The 19,443-nt window shown below is 37.3% G+C and overlaps 2 protein-coding genes across 4 annotated transcripts in view; both read right to left on the bottom strand.

Annotated features, from left to right (window-relative positions):
* TMF1 (TATA element modulatory factor 1) overlaps window positions 1-2,319 on the bottom strand; it is a 37,139-nt gene extending 34,820 nt beyond the window's left edge. The window contains exon 1 of the mRNA XM_011947296.1: window positions 1,859-2,319. Coding sequence (XP_011802686.1) covers window positions 1,859-2,000 — 142 coding nt within the window. The 5' untranslated portion in view covers window positions 2,001-2,319. The remainder of the gene's footprint in view (window positions 1-1,858) is intronic.
* A 2,301-nt stretch (window positions 2,320-4,620) lies between these two features.
* Window positions 4,621-19,443, bottom strand: part of UBA3 (ubiquitin-like modifier activating enzyme 3) — a 26,918-nt gene continuing 12,095 nt past the window's right edge. For all 3 annotated transcript variants that reach the window (XM_011947160.1, XM_011947161.1, XM_011947162.1), the window contains 13 exons: window positions 17,929-18,009; window positions 13,938-13,981; window positions 13,312-13,376; window positions 12,850-13,005; window positions 11,947-12,049; window positions 11,677-11,790; window positions 7,124-7,177; window positions 6,646-6,682; window positions 6,479-6,560; window positions 6,050-6,150; window positions 5,868-5,931; window positions 5,719-5,773; window positions 4,621-5,415 (listed from right to left, as the gene is read on the bottom strand). In XM_011947160.1, the coding sequence (XP_011802550.1) occupies window positions 5,327-5,415; window positions 5,719-5,773; window positions 5,868-5,931; window positions 6,050-6,150; window positions 6,479-6,560; window positions 6,646-6,682; window positions 7,124-7,177; window positions 11,677-11,790; window positions 11,947-12,049; window positions 12,850-13,005; window positions 13,312-13,376; window positions 13,938-13,981; window positions 17,929-18,009 (1,045 nt within the window). In that variant the 3' untranslated portion in view covers window positions 4,621-5,326. The remainder of the gene's footprint in view (window positions 5,416-5,718; window positions 5,774-5,867; window positions 5,932-6,049; window positions 6,151-6,478; window positions 6,561-6,645; window positions 6,683-7,123; window positions 7,178-11,676; window positions 11,791-11,946; window positions 12,050-12,849; window positions 13,006-13,311; window positions 13,377-13,937; window positions 13,982-17,928; window positions 18,010-19,443) is intronic.

Below are 19,443 nucleotides of genomic sequence, written 5' to 3'. Positions count from 1 at the left end.
ATTACAAAAATTAGCCAGGTGTGGTGGCGCAAACCTGTAATCCCAGCTACTCAGGAGGCTGAGGCAGGAGAATCACTTGAGCCCAGGAGACAGAGTCTGCAGTGAACAGAGATGACAGCACTGCACTCCAGCCTGGAAGACAGAGCCAGACTCTGTCTTAAGAAAAAAACCAAATATATATATGTAAATATATATATGACTTCAAAACCAAATATATATATGTAAATATATATATGACTTCAGTTAGGATGAAAAGTAAGTAGAAAACTTCAGTTTGGAGGCATAGTTCTACACATCCATTTGCATAATACATCCAAACCAGAGAAAATCAAAATTAAAGATGCAAATGAACAACCAAGATTATGTCTGATTAATTTAAACACATTCAAAGGATGACAGGAATTAATGTTGCCTCTTGGAGAATACTTTATATAATCCCAGGGTTATCTGGCATCCATCGAAATTATACCATTCTGAAGACTATGGTCATTTTCAGAAAACAAATATCCTTACATATAAAACCTATATTCTTTCTTATCTAAAGTTTAGTAATTCTAATTAACTGGGGCACATATGAAAAAAAAAAACAGTTACTCCAGCAAGGTTATATGGCATCCTGTAAAAAGTAAAGAGGATCATGACATACACACATGGACCAAAATACCTTAAAATGAGGTACCTCAAATTTAGGTCCTTACTTTTCACTGATGTAAAATTAAGAACAGAAACCAGAAAGGAGTAGTCAAGCACACCTCTTATCCCTTTTCACACAAAGGTTCACATCTCCCACACCTGCAAATCTTTACCCCACACATCAAATGCTAACTGTTCCTTAGACTTAAGAGTCAAAAGCAACTGAATGAAGATCCCTGAAAGATTAAGCTCAATGAAACTGCAAAGAGAGATTTGGCTATTCAGAAATAAAATGTGATACAATCCAAAAATCTTGGATCACACATTCCTTGGGCAATACCTCCAGCACATTCTAATCCTCATCCGCCGTGTGACCTAGAGCAAGTTACTTGGCCATTCTGGGCCTCATTTTCCTCTTATGTAAAACACAGATATAAATCAAGCTCACTCTGGCAGTTGTTCTGAAGATGAGAAGGCCATAAAAAAGCACGTTACAGGTTTACGCCTGTAATATCAGCACTTTGGGAGGCCGAGGCGGGTGGATCGCCTTAAGTCAGGAGTTCGACCAGCCTGGCCAACATAGTGAAACCCCGTCCCTACTAAAAATACAAAAATTAGCCGGGCATGGTGGTAGGCGCCTGTAATCCCAGCTACTAGGGAGCCTGAGGCAGGAGAATCGCTGGAACCTGGGAGGCGGAGGTTGCAGTGAACCGAGATCGCGCCACTGCACTCCAGCCTGGGCGACAGAGTGAGACTCCGTCTCAACAACATAAAACCACATTACGCGCTACCAAGCGCGAAATGTTCACTGAATGTTAGCGATGGTTCTTCCCTTCCCTGATGATTTACGTACTTGAGACCTTGGATCCCAACAGTGCCGGAGACGAGAGGCAATTCGAGGTTCAGGTTCGGGAAGGTTGTGCTTGGAAGTTGCGTCGAGGGAGGGCTTGAGCGCAAGACCAACCAACCAAGTCCCCTGTCGTCGAAGTCCACAAGCCTCGCGCCCACGACCAAAGACAAGGGGGAACCTGGGGCTGGGTTTTCCCTCAGGAAAACGGCAAAGACCGACTTGGAGGCTGAAGCAGCATTAGGGAATGGGCCGGGGAGAAATTACTTTCAGAGAATTCTCTCAGCAAGGAAGTACCCTCTCTACACCACTTAGCCTGTCTGCATCAGGAGAACAGCAGCCTCCGAGAGCCGGGAACCCCGCTCCTCTCTCTCTTACCCGGCTCTCCATACGGAATGGTCTCCGCCCAGATGCTCGGCTCCTCTTCCTGGATGTCCAGAACCCTGTCGATGGACTTCTGGGCCTGGGACAGGGCCTGCTTAGCGAAGCTGGAGAGCTGGGAGGCGTTGAACCAACTCATCGCCCCCTCCTCAGCCGGCAGTGGCGGCGGCAGCACCAAGCGAGAAGGTCTCAGGCCTGCGGAAGGGTGCAGAGGAACGGCTTGGCTCCCTTTCCCACTCGGCTAGTTCTGTCAGCGTGTGGCCATGACCCCGAGAGCCTCGCGCGAGCCCGGGATGTTAACCTCCGCTGCTCCGCACAGCTGAGACGAAGGGGCCCGTGTGCGCATGCGCCTGCTTCTTCCACGTACACAGCAAACAAACCTGGGAGCCTAGAGTCCGGTCGACAGGCGGAAGAATAGAAGACAAGAACGTTGACGTCACATCCGGGAGCGCAGGGTTGCCCGTAGTTACCGAGGAACGCGGAAGGGTTTCTATTGATAGCGATTCCGTGCTTACAGCAGTTCTTAGCGAAGGGGAAGCTATGGCTACCGATAGAGGTCGATTTCCCCGGAAGGAATACTCCAGTTTTCATGTGCGTGCTTTCCAGGAAAACAGTTCACGTGCTAAAAGCTTGCACCTTGCCAGCAGTAATTACAAAGGGAAATTTGGGCCTCACATTTCTCTTGGCCCTTTGTCTCAAATATTTAATAAGCTCTGTATTAAGTTGGTATTATAAGGAGAAACACTTGTTTGGGCTTGCCTAAAAGGCAGGATCACGTATGAACACTGTGTGCAACCCGTGGAACACGTGATGCAAAAAGCACTACCTCTCTCTCAAAACAGCAGCAAACTCATTGCTGCAGTCAAAATACCCCTAATACTGTGGTCTATCGCAGATTCCTATGTTGAAACCTAATCTCCAATGGGACAGTATTAAGGGGAGCCTTTAGGAGACGATTAGATGATAAGGATGGAGCCCTCATGAATGGGGTTAGTGCCCTTATAAGAGAGGCCCAAGGGAACTCTCAGCAAGAAGGCACCAACTCTAAGCCAGAAGAGCAGCCCTCACCAGACACCAACTCTGCCGGCTCCTCATCTTGGACTTCTCAGCCTCTAGACCTCTTAAGAAATAAATTTCTGCTGCTTATAAGCCACCTAGTTTATGGGAATTTGTTACAACAGTCCAAATGGACTAAGACACCTAGGAAGCACTAAAGCTGTTATCCTTACAATGTGCACTGTGCATATTATTTAAAATATAACCTTTTCTGTGTGCATTCTCTTCAAACATTTGGACATGGAAAAATACCTTAAACTGGTGGCCTTCCTAATCCAGTCTGCAGCTATATTTGGTTTGAGCCCAAGTTAAAGACAAAATCCTATCAACATTTAAAAGCCAGACTTCATTCAAAAATCTAGATTTCCAGCTGCTTTTGAAAAATATGAATACCAAGCATGGGAATAGTCAGCTAGAGTGGTCACCAATAATTTTCACTCACTCCAGTTTGCCACAGACCCCTATCACTCATCTTATTACACCCTCCCTGCTGTGGTTATTTACCTCATATGCCTGCCTCCCATATTTGAATATTTTACCTCACTGCAAGGAACTCTGCAAAAAAGAAGTATTTTTCTTTTAAAAAATCAGATTGAACCCCTTAAGAAGTTATAATCATCTTCCAATAATTTTGTCTAACTACAATAAAAATTTGCATGTTAAAACTAACAATTTAGTCATTTACACAAGTAGTACTAAGTAACTCAAGTACTTTCAAAGAGCTAGTTTGCAGAGGAGATTTGGGGTAGATTCGGGTTGAAATTAGCTATACAATTACAGTTCCAAGACTTCTAACTGTACAGCTTTGGCTAAATAACCTAACTAAACCATCTAAAACTATTTATTCAGCTCTCAGATGGAGATAGTCACCTTCTTACAATGCTACTTTGAGAATTATTATAGCACCTATATGGTGTTAAATTTTAGTTCCTTCACTTTCAAAATTGTAGGCTACATCTGTAACTTTTCAGGTAGAGCATATAAATTTATTCCGTGTGGTTTTATAATAAAACTTATTTGTCAATTTGTAGCTAGAAAGATTAATGAAAACTTGAGTGACACATAAGTAACCAAAGAATATTTGAACAGAAAACTGCCTTCTAAGTCAAAAACAAGGAATGAGAACACATACTTGTTATCATATTAAAATACTAGCACCTACTTTTTCAGTATTTGTGCTTAATTTTGTTTCAAGTTTTATTCACTTAAAAGAAACAAAAACATGGTCAGGCATGGTGGCTCATGCACTGACCAGCACTTTGGGAAGCTGAGGCAGGTGGATCACCTGAGGTCAGGAGTTCGAGACCAGCCTGGCCAATATGGTGAAACCCCGTCCCTACTAAAAATACAAAAAATTAGCCGTGCATGGTGGCAGGCGCCTGTCATCCCAGTTACTCAGGAGGCTGAGGCAGGAGAATCGCCTGAACCGGGGAGGCAGAGGTTGCAGTGAGCTGAGGTCACACCATTGCACTCCAGACTGGGCAACAAGAGTGAAACTGTCTCCAAAACAAAAAAAAATTGTATTATTGATACAGCAAGTCAAATTAAACCAGTAAATTTTTACTATAGAAATCGTTGTAGCAAAAGTATTAAGAGAAATAAAAATTTGATGTAATTCTGCTACACATTTAAAAATTATTCCTATATTACCATGGAACTACTGATTACCCTCAATGTACTTTTAAAAACTTCAGTGAAAGAAGTACACAATATATGATTTTATTAATAAATAGTGCAAAAGCATCAGTGATAACTGTTTGAACATTAAATTTTTTAAACAGCCACGTCTTGGCATTAGTTAATAATGTGCATATTGGCCTCTATGGCACTACAAGTAAACAGATGAAAATATTGCCCATTTTCATGCACAGGTATTCAGCTATAACACCATTTACAAATTATTATGGACAAGATAAATTCTGCAATAATATTCATTTGGATGGCCACAATTAAATGACTATTAAATCAAGAAATAGCCTATGTTCAATATACTCCAGATGTCGGATTGTAAAATTTAATGTTATTTAAAACTTAATTCTTTATTTTCTTTAAAGGGACATCTTTTGTGTATTTGGGTGCTCAAATGAAAACTAGGAATGCATTTTTTGACCATAATAACAAAATTCACACAAAAGAGGGTGTATGCCTCCTCTTCTAAAAGAAGCAATACATTTGCTCATAATCTCTCTCTCCAGGTATCATTTCTCATATTATTAACGAAAATGCTTACAAGCACCAACACCAAAATTCTGTCTTCAAGGGCAAGTTACAAAGTTAAAAAAGAGTGGTTCATTATATAAAAAAAGACAAATCGCAGCAACACTATTGCTAAAAATAACATCAATTAAACTTCTTAGCATCCACAAAGTATATTATTTCCATAAGTTTTCTATTATGTGGAGATTTTCCTTAAGAAGTAAAATGAAGTTTGAATAGTACAGTCTGTGGGGTGGTGACATCAGCAACCGCCAGTTCTTGTCCATCAACGAGCCCCAATTCTAAAACAGAAAAAATATAATTAATACAAGCAAAAAAATCTCAACAGAAAGGATAATATACACGTAAACAAACTATAGAGTATTATGGTCTAGAAAAACATGAAAATCCAATCCTCTTTAATCAAAGTAATTGAGATTTTAAAATATTCTACTAAAAGAGCAATTAATTCTATTAATGTCTAAAGTTATAATTTCTGACCATATACAAGGCATTAAGAGGAAATCTAGAACAAGCACTGATTACTTTCACCAAAAAGAGAGAAAAGAAAAAAAAACAATTAGTAAATACCCTATTTAAAATACCTTTCAATGTTTTGGAGAGATTTGGCCTTGTTCGTTCTTCAATAGAGGTTACCGACTAGAAAACAAAATTATTGTAATGTAAGACACATAAAAGTAAAATAAAACATGATATAATTTTCTGAAAAAAATTAAAAATACACATTGATAACCTGTAAATAAAGTGTTCTATTTTTTCCCTCTAGAGTGGCTGTGATGGCTGGAGATTTCATTTGCCTGAAGATTATGATGAGAGAGAAGTATCAAACATCGTTTTTATCAAAAGATAATGTTTCTAAGGTTTCAAAAATCACAAAGATGATGTTACGACATAACAAAAATCTACAATACTTACAGAGAAGCACTATTGGTTAGATAATCCAAAACCTCCTGTAGTTTAGCTGATGGAGAAAACTGAATATTTTGAGGAAGCTGGCTACAAGCTGGGCAGTTTTCCTACACACATAAGACACAACAAATTACAGCAGCACATTTACCAATACTAGTCTCTTTATGAACAATAAAATAAAAATCAGGTTGTTTTATAATCATGCATATTTCCTATGAAAAAATTTTTATGCTTTAAAACCTGGCTTTTCATAATAGACCATTTCTTTTAAATTACTTTGTTATAGAGTTATTTCAGGCTATAAAGCAAAAGATACATAATAAGTAGAGTTCTGGAAGTTAGAAAATGTATGGGTGACTTTGTTCAAATTTCTAACCAATAATATTTAAAAATCTAAATATGCATGATCAAAAATGTGTACTTAATACTACTAACCTTTCTTTCTGCTTCAAATGTGTATGTATACAGCCCATCTACATCATTGAACACTAAGTAATTATTCAAGGGAATGTATGCACTGTAATGAAAAAATGTTCATCTTTATATAATTGAACCAAGTCAAAACATAGATTTACATACATATTAAAAATGAAACCCATTACCTTGTGGCTATTTTAAAAACCTCAGTGGCACACACAGCTGAAGGGGGGAGAAAATACAGGTTCTTTAACTCAATGGAAATTAGGCATGTTAAAAATCAGTTATAAATCAGAACAGATAAATTTACATTGGCTCTTCATTAAAAAAGATATATTCCAATTTTTAAAAACTGAGAAAGTAACAAATTTTATATTTGTTTTGTGTGATTCAAGTAATAGAGTAACATTACATGTTTTTCTTGCTTATCAGATTAATAAACAGCCTGCTTCAAATGGAACTAAAATGTCTCTTGACTGCAGAGAACTTAAGATATAATGTAAGACAAAAAATATGCAAAGTCTAATAGCGAGTTCTTTTTCGACAGCTTAGTTACACAACCCATCCAAGAAGATATCAAATTCCTACAACACAAAAAAGCTGCAGCAACGTCAAAAACTAAAGGAAGCAAAATAAACTAAGTGATGGCCTTTTTTTCCTCACCTGCAATGACGGCATTTGTGGAAGCTACTGCAGGAATGATTCTTTTTACTACCCCTGAAAAAATATATCAATTAAAATATGGTCATCTCTTTAAAATGAAAGAGTTCTCTTAAATTAGAAGGCATGATTATTAAATACCATTTTCTAAAACTTGATTTTTCAGACTTTCAAGCCAGAAAATAAATTTAACCATGAAACAATCTTTCACATCCCTATCATTTTGTAGTAAATTCAGACTCTTAAGCTTCTGTAGCAAAGAAAACTCTCTCAAGTAAGTACTACAGAAAGGTGAAACAATAACATCATAATAGTTAACAATTTAGAGTATTTACTATGTTCCAGGCACAATGTAAAGACTAAATAAGATATTATTTAATTTTAATAACATCCTCATGTTAATTACTCTGATTTTAAACATAAGAAAAGTGAGACTGAGAGAAATTTAATAATTTATCCACAGCTATATACTTAGCAAGAGGTGGGGATGGTATATGAACACAGATATTAACTGATACATCATGAAGAATAAGTGCTATCTAATTATTCCTATAACAGTTTCAGTCATTTGATTCACAAACATTCACAAAAAAAGAAACGCCGCCCTTTATTATCTTTTACAACCGAGGCTACACAAAATATTAAACACAGTTCTCTACTTCAATCCCACATTTTTCACATCAGTATTATTAACATATTAGAAATAAACAAAGCTCCACCTTAAACCACTTTTTAAAAGTACAAAATAAATACTCCATTTTATAACTATATTTGAATTGTTCATTTTAGAAGACAAAAACTTAGGAAAAAGTAGCCATATTATCTCAGAGTGTGAGGAAGCACTACAAGATGTGTTCCCAAGACTCCAAGTATAGGCAGGTTTCAAAAACTTAAGGAAAAACGGCAAGTAGTTAAGAAGACATGAAAGAAAGACAGTTATGAAGGCTGGAAAACTTTTTTAAAAAGTTAACTGTGACCATATGATTATCTATAGTTTTAGAGAAGAGGAAATTTAAAAAGAGATAAACTGCATGATGGTTAAACTGGAAGCTCTCCAGTGAACCACATGTAGCAGGATGTACTGAAAGGAGGAAGTGGTAGTCACAAACAGTGAAGAGTATAAGAGATGCTGCCCAGTAAGAACATTGCCAAAATGGTAAGGACTCCCCTCTTTCTCCAACCCCTGCCACCCATACCCCTGCCCTTTGACCAAAAAAAGCTAGAGTGAGCAGAAAGGTAACTTTCTGTTACACTAAGAACAAGGGGGAAAATCACAGAATAGATAGAACCACGGGCTTGTGCAACTTCACTTCCAGTTCTCTTTCTGTACTCCTTGTTGAGGCCCTCATTCATCAGGCTAGAAAGTGCACACCAAGCCCTGGTAAAAGGTAAAGAAGGATGAATGAGACTACATATTAAAATAGGGAGTTTACAGTTCCTGATTAGAACACACTGAATTCATTTGTGAATTCTTTTTTTTTTTTTGAGACGGAGTCTCGCTCTGTCGCCCGAGCTGGAGTGCAGTGGCCGGATCTCAGCTCACTGCAAGCTCCGCCTCCCGGGTTCACGCCATTCTCCTGCCTCAGCCTCCCGAGTAGCTGCGACTACAGGCGCCCGCCACCTCGCCCGGCTAGCTTTTTGTATTTTTTAGTAGAGACGGGGTTTCACCGTGTTAGCCAGGATGGTCTCGATCTCCTGACCTTGTGATCCGCCCGTCTCAGCCTCCCAAAGTGCTGGGATTACAGGCTTGAGCCAGTGAATTCTAACAAGTAGCAAATATGTGTAACACATGCTGCAGACACCGTTCTAGCTGTTGTGCACAGTAGCAGTGAAAAAAAGTATCTGTTCGTATAGTGATTTCATTTTGGTAGGGGAGATAACACAAAAGTAAATACTTGGAACATCTCAGATATTGAAGGGTTCTATGAAGAAAATGAGGTATGTGTTAGAGTGAGAATGAAGGATGCAGCCCATTAGACAGAATAGTCAGGGAAGGCCTCCTTGGAGAGGTGACAATTTGAGCTGAAACCTAAGCCATGAAAAAGATACAGCCATGCAATGACCTGAGGAAAAAGCTGTTTGTCAACAACAATGGCAATGGTCCTGGTCCTGGGGCAAGGATGTAAGATAGTGTAAGTATGAAATATTCTTTGCATAGGAGAATGAGGCTACCATTAATTAGTTCTGAGCAATTACCAAAAAAATAGAATGGTGAATGGCTCAGAAGTCATGTCAGGTTGAATGATTAGGAAAACTAGTTAAGCAGACACCTAAGAGATGAGGAGTCAGCCTGAGGGGATCCAAGGAAAGGAACTGGGGAGTATTAAAGCTCTAAGGTACAAATGAACTTGGTGTGTTCAAGAAACACAAAGCAGGTCAGTGTAGTGAGAATGCAGAGGGCAACAAGGAGTAAGTATAAAATGGAATTTTAAAATGATGTTACGAGATCAGTAAATATAAGGAAACAATCACAGGAGAGAAATGGCAGATTTTCAAAAAGAAGACAAAGCTCATTCTGGTGAACTTGGTAATGATCTTGGGCAAAATTCTAAAAAAGGAAACTGTAACTAGATTGGAAACATTGATCACTACAATTGAGCATGACTGGTTACTAGACAAATCATGTTGGAGTAGCCTCATTTGGCTACTATGACTAGCTTAACAACTCAGGAAAATGCAAAAGATAGTATACCGAGGATTCAGCAGAGGATCTGGAAAGGTTTTTCATGACATCCTTGTGAACAAGATAAGGAAATACAAAGTACTCAAGAAGGTCTGATGAACAGAATGAGATAAACCTAAAAGGGCCTGGCCAGAAGTATGATTCAGATGTCTGTTCTCAGACAGTTCAGTCTTATTACAATTTTTAATCAATTATTTGAAAAAGAAATGAAAGATATAATTATCAAAACTGGAAGCTAGAAACACCAGGTAAGTTAGCAGAATACATATAAAGAGAGAAAAGCAGGTTGAATTTTAAGAATATATTTGCAAGGACCTATACTTGGATATTAAGAAAAAAAAAAAAAAAGACACTCTCCAAACTGCCAAGTTTATAATAGGCAGATGTGGCTTAGCAATTGCATATGTGGACAAAACATCCAGCTTTCAGTGGCTAGTAACATCAAAGAATCGAAAGTATAGCATCAATGTAAACAACGAACAAACAATAACATAAATACCTGCTCTCCTTTAAGACTGCATCAGTTATCAGAAGTCTATTATCTAAAATAAGATCAGTCGCATAATGCTGCATGCTGGCCTGAACAATTAGGAAAAGTTGTTTTCTCTAACTATATTCCAGTTAACCAATATGGATAGCTGGAATATGATTAGAGAAAAACAACATGAGAACCTGAAGCTGTACAACATATCAAAGGGTTGGATATAGTTTGGGTATTTGTCCCCTCCAAATCTCATACTGAAATGTGATCCCCAGTGTTGGAGGTGGGGCCTAGTGGGAGGTGTTTGGACCATTAGGGCAGATGCCACATGCATGGCTTGATGCGCTCCCTGCAATATTAAGTTCACGCAAGAGCTGGTTGTTAAAAGAAGCCTGGTATTCCCTCCTCTCTCTCTTGCTCCCTCTACTGTCATATAACATGCCTTGCCATCTCCCTTAGCTTTCACCATGAGTAAAAGCTTCCTGAGGTCTCACCAGAAGCCAAGTAGATGTTGGTGCCATGCTCACACAGCCTGCAGAACCAAGAGCCAAATAAACCTCTTTCCTTAATAAATTACCCAGTCTCAATTATTCCTTTATGAACTAATACAGGGTTAAAGGAAGCAACTAGGGAGGTTTATGGCACTGACAAAAATGTGCAAAGGATGTGATCACTGTCCTCAATACGTTAAAAGTTATTACTTAAAAGGGAATTAGATTGTATATGGTACTGAGACAACACTCAAACCAAACCGAAGACGACTTCCATTCTTTTGTTTGTTTGTTTTTTTGAGACGAGGTTTTGTTCTTGTTGCCCGGGCTGGAATGCAACAGCGCAATCTCAGGCTCATTAAAACCTTGGCTTCCTGGGTTCAAGCGATTCTCCTGCCTCAGCTTTCTGAGTAGCTGGGATTATAGGCATGCACCACCACACCCAGCTAATTTTGTGTTTTTAGTAGAGACAGGGTTTTGCCATGTTGGTCAGACTGGTCTCGAACTCCTGACCTCAGGTGATCCGCCCGCCTCAGCCTCCCAAAGTGCTGGGATTACAGGTATGAGCCACTGCAGCTGGCCTGAAGACAATTTCTGTTCAATATATAGAAACTTGTCTAATAGTCCTGTCCAAATGTGAAACAGACTGTCTCTAGGAGGTGACGAATTCAGTGGAAGATAAAGTGGACAGTTTGACTTGGATGACTTACAGCCTATGTAAGTTAAGATTCAGTAATTTTATTAAATTCCCCCTAGCTAATAAGTACTATGAATTACACGCCACCTTTACTGAACTTCAAGTGGACGGTACTGTCTAAACTCACTTACCAATTATTCTCCTGAAAGCATCCCAGCCCTAAGTCATCCCAACATCATAATTCATGACAATTCGCTGACTTACCTTGAGTGAGTCTATACGTAACACCCCTAATATTATATTGTGATGCTCTCTCTAGGGATTTTTGGAAAATCCATTGTATATGTTCAGGATCATCTCCATCTAATGGAACCCCTTCTGTTTAAAAAAAAAAAAAAGGAAGAGAGAGAGAGAGAGAAAAGACAGGAATATGTAATCACAAAACAATATGTTTTTAATGAAATTATCCAAAGGAATAATATAGAAAAAACACGTATTTTATGTAATCCTAGATTATTAAATTAGGTTTATTACCTCCAAAAGGCTGCTCCTTAGGCCACTGCAACATCCTTACATACTCAATACAGTGTTCTGGTAGCCTGGGCATAGATGCAATGGTGCACATGGGAAAATTAACCTAAAACCACAGTTTGTCCTTTTTAGTGAATTTTAAATGATGAATTATTTTAAAATGCAACTTCCAGTTATGATCTAGTTCTTAGCAGTTTCATATAATTTGTTTCAACTCAAAATATTGTATACCATTAAAAATGCCTCTCAAACTAATACAGATTATCTGAGTCACTTCACTTAGGTTGACGTGCCTATAAAGACAGGTTTGCCTTACATTTACAAGGTATATAAAATTTAAGCTTTGTTAGACTATGAGAAGAAAAATACTGAACAGATTCTCAAATATGAAGACCTTGTTATGTTTACCTAATATTTAAGTATAAAACAAACCAAAACAAAAGCAAATTCAGAGTTAAGTGAATCCTAAGTGAATACTCAAATTGTTTACATTTATTATTCAAAATTTCAACTGTTCTTTAAAATGGGTATGTAAATCAAAAAGCCCCATCCTTGGAAAGATCATTCTCATCCCTGGTATCTTTATTTCCCTGAAATAAATACAGGTAAAAACCACATAGATTACAGCTCGACATCAATATACAGCTTTGTAATTCTACTTGATATCTACTCCCCAAATAAAAAATACAAATAAAGTATGAAAACAGAATAGTATCAAAACAAAGTACTCGGTTTGTATCTTTCCTCAAATAGAGCAGAATTTCATATTTTATCTTTCTTCTTAGTGTAATTTTTAAAATACAGCTACCTCTAATTAAAAATCCTAAATATTAACTAGACTTAATAATTAATCTCTAATTCCACGCCAAGATATTATAAAAGAAATACAGGTGCTTTTTTGATTACCTGTGGTGGATAAAGTTCCAGCGTGCATTCGATACAAGCAGTCATTCCAGGCAGAATCACCCGGGCATTTCCTTTAAAACCTTCTGTCCCCCCATCTATCAAAGGGACAATGGAGCTTGGATCTAAGACACCATCTTCATAATTTAGAAGAGATATCTAGGAAAACAATTTGAAGGGCTTTAAAGGAAAAGGAGATAAGAATTCAAAAGAAGAAATATGCTTTCAAGTAATCCTATGAGTCGGTTGTGCTATTGAATACCAATGTATCAAATCAAGGGATTATAATATTAACAATTTGTGTCTTCACCTGAAAACCAATGACTGGTAATAAACAATGAAGTAAATATACTTAATTCAAAATTAAACTCGTGATTTTTCAAAAATATGACATCAATTCTAATTTTGGGGATATAAAGCACAGCAGCAAGAACTTCAGAGAACTATAACAAAACCAGTCTTTACCAGCATTCCATTTATCCATCTTCTGGCAATGATAGAGTCCAGTCCACATACAATAATATGAAATTCTACAAAAAAAAAAAAAGAAGCAACTTTAGTTTTTAAATATGCAGTTGCATGATGATCTTTCAATGTAGATTCATCAGCTGCAACAAATGTACCACTCTGGTGCAGGATGTTGATTAGGAAGGTCGTGTGTTTGTGGGAAAAGGAAGCTCTATGAGAACCCGTTTTCAAAAATTTTCTGTTCTTTTTTGTCGTGAACATAAAACTGTCCTAAAAAATAAAGTTTACTAATAAAAAAATAGCACTTGCAAAAAATAATTTGCACTTTCTAAGAAACAAACAAAAAACCATAAGCACTTTTTATTGTAATCCCACATATGCTCTCAGAGTTCCTATTCCTTGAGTGAACTGTCATTCAGGTTAGCATAGAAAATTGTAGCTAGTCATGTCAGCTAAAACTAGCACTCTCTTTTCAGTCTATCAGCAACATTACTGAAAAGCCAACTGTGAGAGAGGAAAGCAAGTGAAGAAATAGCCTTCAAATAGCTAGCAATATTCGAACAGCTACCAACTAAAAAATTCTAAGAATCTAGTGAGCATTTAATTTCAAGTAAAAAACTTACGTCGATAGAAAGTGTCGTTAAAATCTTGAATCTTGTTGAAATGTCTGAATATAAGTAAAGGAACTTAAGCAACTAAGTTTTAATTTCTAAAATGAATTTGACAATGCCATAAGGAACACGCTCTGTGTATATTTAAAACAAGAAATAAGTAATCAATGTTCACATCAGTGGAATTCAAGGAATCTGACTAAATGAACACAACTCTCCTTTCTGACAAAACTTTTCTGCCATTCCTCCCCTAACTACTTACTTTTTCTCATTCCTGAACCCCCCATATCATTATATTTATGCCCTTGGTAGGAGGTATACTTTCTACCTTGCTTTGGTTTTTATATAAAACCATAAGTCCCAGGAAAGCAGAATGTGTATTTTCAATCATCAGCATCAAGAAGAGATGCAATAAATGTTTCAGTGAAGGAAAGATGCACATTATAGTTCCTATTTGTTAGGTGATTTTAAGAGTTACTGCAAAGCTCATTTTTTTAACATACACAAAATTTCAAAGCTTTTTCAGTTGGTAAAGATTTTACTGTTCTTATTTTTTGTGGGGAGGAGACAAAGTATGAATTTTTTCTACCTTTCTCATTTAACTCAGTTTTCAAGTTACCCTACCAAACCCTTGCCAGTCTTCCCATCCCTGGAGGCTAAAAAGGAAACCCCATTCAAAATTGACTGTGGGTGAGTCAATATAGCACTTAACGTTTTAATAGCACATGTGTGCAAAAACTTGTTTTAATTTTTCTAATGAATGGAGCAATTGTTTAATAATTTATAAATTATGCTACTTCTCTAAAGTTAAGATAGTCCACTATAAATTTTTTAAAAGCAATACAGAGAAAAAAGGGACAATCCATGCTTCCTCTAGATTTTTAATTCTTGCCTACAAATAAAGCTATGAACAATAATTTCAATTCTAGCCCTCAGCCATTCAGACCTCTATTCCCTTTGAATACTAGGCAAGCAGGAGACCGAAGCTACAAAGAGGTCAAAAAAGAAACAATGCAAACAGTGGAGGAATGGCAATCAGGGAACCAAGAGTCAAACTAAGAAATCTAATCTGGATTTCTAGAAAATACCCAAAGTTTCCCAGACCCACATAATGGGGATAGACAAACTGAGTGCCCCCAACTAACCAACCCACCCCCACCAACTCAATTCTTCCTTTTTCCCTACAGGGGCCTGTATTTGCATTTTTAAGCTCTTTATTTTGAAATAATATAGATTCACAGTAAGTTGCATAGACAGTATAGGTAGGTACCATGCACCTTTCCCAGTTACATCTTACTATAGTACAGTACCAAAACCATGAACAGAACATTGGTACAATGTGTGTTTATAATTCTGTCATGTAAACACACATAGATTTGTGTAACCACCACCCCAGGCAACACACATAACTATTCTACCACAACAAAGATCTCTCTCTTGCTATGTCTTTACAGTCAGTCAGACCATTCCTCGCCTCCATGCCTAGTCCCTGGTAACCACTAATCTGTGCTCCATCTCTCTCTATATATATATTTTTTTCTGAGACAAGGTCTCACTCTGTCACCCAGGCTACAGTGCAGTGGCACAATCAAAGCTCACTGCAGCCTCCACATCCTGGGCTTAACTGATCCTCCTACCTCAGCCCCCTAAGTAGCTGGGACTACAGGCATGTGCCACCATGCCCAGCTAATTTTTCTAGTTTTCACAGAAATAGGGTCTCATTTGTTGCCTAGGCTGGTCTCAAACCAGGCTCAAGTGATCTTCCCGCCTCAGCCTCCCAAAGTGCTGGAATTACAGGCCTGAACCACCACACCCAGCCATCTCTATAATTCTGTAATTTCAAGAATATTATATAAATAGAATCATGTAGTATACGACCTTTTGACACTGGCTTTTTTTTTTTAGTCTAATAGCTGTATGACAGTATCGCTCATGGTGGTCTTAGTTTGACGTGAAACATCTTTTCATGTGCTTTTTGTCATCCTTTTTAGTAAAATATCTCTTCCTATCTTTTGTCTATTTTCTAATTGAATTTTTTTTTACTGTTGAGTTTCTAGAGTTCATTATGCATTCTAGATATAAGTCCTCTGTCAGATGCTTTACAAGTATTTTCTCCAGTCTGTGGCTTTTCTTCATCCCTTTAAGACGGTCTTTCACAGAGCAAGTTTTTAATTCTGATGAAGTTCATTGTAGCAATTTTTTCCTTGTATGGGTCATGCTTTTAAACAAAATTATTTTAATTTTTTAGAGATAATGTCTCACTACATCATGCCCAGGCTGGAATGCAGTGGCTATTCCCAGTATGACCACAGCCTACTATAGCCTGAAACTCCTAGTCTCAAGCAATCCTCCCACCTTAGCCTCCCAAACAGCCAGGACTCTGTAGTGGTGTGACAAAAGCTCACTGCTTCCTCAGTGATCTGCACCACCATGCCCCCACCTTTTACAGGTCTTGCTTTTGATGTGGCCTAAGCACTCTCCACCAAACCCTAAAGTTCTATCATTTTATGGTTTTTTTTTTTGAAATGGAATCTCACTCTGTCACCCAGGCTGGGGTGCAGTGGTGCAATTTCAGCTCACTGCAACCTCAGCCTCCCAGGGTCAAGCGATTCTTCCACCTCAGCCTCCTGAGTAGCTGGGATTACAGGCACAAGCCACTGTGCCCGGCTAATTTTTGTATTTTTAGTAGAGATGGGGTTTCACCACGTTGCCCAGGCTGATCTCGAACTCCTGACCTCAAGTGATCCACCCACCTTGGCCTCCCAAAGTGTGGGATTACAGGATGAACCACCACACCTGGCCCATTTTACATTTTATATTTATACCTATAATCTATTTTGAGTTAATTTTGTGTAAGATGTTTAGGTCAAAATTCATCTTTTGCCTATGGATATGAAATTGTTCCAGTACGATTTGTTGAAGACTATGCTTCTTCTATTGAAATGTTTTGCATCTTTATCAAAAACAAATTGGCCATACTTATATGGGGCTATTTCTCGCTTCCCTATTCTGTTCTAGTCATCTATATATCCCTCTGATAATGCCACTGAGTCTGGATTACTATAGCTATATAATAAGTCTACAATTTGGAGAGTGATTCCTCCCACTTTCTTTTTCGTAATTGTAGTAGGTATTCCTTTGTTTTTCTATGTAAATTTTAGAAGATCATCTGTATCGACAATTTTGATGGGATTTTAATAGAAACTATGGTATCTATGTATACAAATTTACAGAGAAATGACATCTTTACTATATTTAATCTTCCAATCTTTGAAGATGGACCATCTCTCCATTTATTTAGATTTTCTTTGATTTCTTTCATCAGCAGTTTGTAGTTTTTCACTATATAAATCTTACTTAGCTTGTTAGTTTACATCTAAGTATTTATTTTTCTTTGTAAGCACTTGTAAATGGCATTGTATTTAACGTTAGTTTTTGCAAGTTCACTGGTATGTTGATTTTGTATTCTGTGGTACTTTCTACATAGAAATCATATCTTCTGACTTTCTATAAAATGCCAAAAGTTCTCCAGATCTAAATTCAAACTACAGTGTAAATACTCCTTTTTAAAGACATATTTATTGTAAAAATAAATTTACCCTGAAGTACCTTCCATTTGGCTAATACTATATTGACTGTCTACTCTGTCTGCTACTATAAGGAAACAAAGATTAATTGGATCCAGTCTAGGAATTTACACTCTAGTAAAGGAGATATGTAATTGATACTGAAATTAAGGGCAATAATGCAAAATAAAGTAGATGATGAAACAGGCTTTATAAACTTAAGTTAAAAATCAGGGCCAAAAAAATATTTATATAACCATAAAGAAAAGACTGGAAGAATAGAGAGCAAAATGTTACCAGCAGTTATGTCAGTAATAAAGTTACTACTGCTGATTTTTTTTCCCTCTTGCTTATCTGTATTCTCTGTTAAATATCTCTTATAATAAAGGAAAAAAGCTTTTAAAAATTAAGTAATTTTCTTTTTGTCAAAAGGATACGGAACTACATTGCAATTAGGAACTCTGTCATTTAGAAATTCTGCAGCAACTTCAGCCTTAGGTCTTCCAATATCTTTAGGCCTACAGGAAAAATATTTAAATTATAATTCATATTATAAATCTATATGATCTACATAACTTATTTTCAAACATAAAAATAAATTCACAGTAAGTTTACTTATAGGAAATTTAGAAGGAATATTTTTGCCTAAATATTTTGATTTCAGTAATAACTTTTGGTAAACGGTCATTTAACATTAAATGTCAACCCTTGCTGACGGTCCAAATTAACATGACAAGTCTAATTAAGTATTGCTTTAATTAAGTGAAAATCTGAACAGTGTCCTTCCTCCCAGATAAAGCATAATAATGCTATGATTCCTGGCCACTTTCCACTGTAAAAAATTATCCCACTCTTAGAGCTCAGAACCTTATGGTGTTACTCCGCAGGTCTTGGCTGAAATATACACAATAAGATTCATCCTTGGGATGCAAGAACCTTCATTTATCCCCTTCTTCCTGTGTGTGCTGATTAAGCAGCAAATTTTGTGTCCCCTAAGAAGCTACATGAAAAAAAACATCTCACTGAACCCTATATAACATGGGAAAAAAAAAAAGAAGTTGTAACCATATTTTTTTCTTTTTGAGATGGAGTCTCACTCTGTTGCCCAGGCTGGAGTGCAGTGGCACGATCTCAGTTCACTGCAACCTCCACCTCCCAGGTTCAAGCAATTCTCATGCCTCAGCCTCCAGGTAGCTGAGATTACAGGCGCCTGCCACCACGCCCAGCTAGTTTTTGTATTTTTAGTACAGACAGTGTTTAGCCATGTTGGTCAGGCTGGTCTCGAACTCCTGATCTTAGGTGATCCGCCCGCCCCAGCCTCCCAAAGTGCTGGGATTACAGGCGTGAGAAACCACGCCCAGTACCATGTTTTTAAAGAAAGAATAATTCCAAAAGTGTCAGATAAAATTGCAAATGTTACTATTATATCAAAGAAGCTGAAAATATAAAGCCTCAAAAGGTCACTCTTAAACAATAACCACACATATGGATAGGAAAGGATATGAACTTCCTCCTCTAAGTTCTATACAAATGGTATTTTCTTTCCTAATATTTCCATATTCTCCTCAATCACTCCACGTATATAATAAGATTATTACTTTTTTCATAACATATTTGTTTGTTATGTTATATACACGTCTATCATACCCACCAGACTATTATTTGGATGAAAGGGACCATGTTCTTACTCTCTTCATATTCCTTCATATCTAGCACAGAGTAAATACTTTTAAAATAAATGAAAATAATAAATCGTGTGCTTATTAGAAAAAAAATCTGGAATTTCAAAGAAAAATACTTTTGCATGTCAATTTTTCTTTTTTTTGAGACATCGTCTCGCTCTGTTGCCCAGGCTGGAGTGCAGTGGCACAATCAAAGCTCACTGCAGCCTCCACATCCTGGGCTTAACTGATCCTCCTACCTCAGCCCCCTAAGTAGCTGGGACTACAGGC

Source organism: Colobus angolensis, unplaced genomic scaffold (genome assembly GCF_000951035.1).
Source record: "Colobus angolensis palliatus isolate OR3802 unplaced genomic scaffold, Cang.pa_1.0 Scaffold26, whole genome shotgun sequence".
NCBI lineage: Eukaryota > Metazoa > Chordata > Mammalia > Primates > Cercopithecidae > Colobus > Colobus angolensis.
The sequence above is the reverse complement of the archived record's forward strand: the minus strand, read 5'-3'. Positions and strand labels throughout refer to the sequence as shown.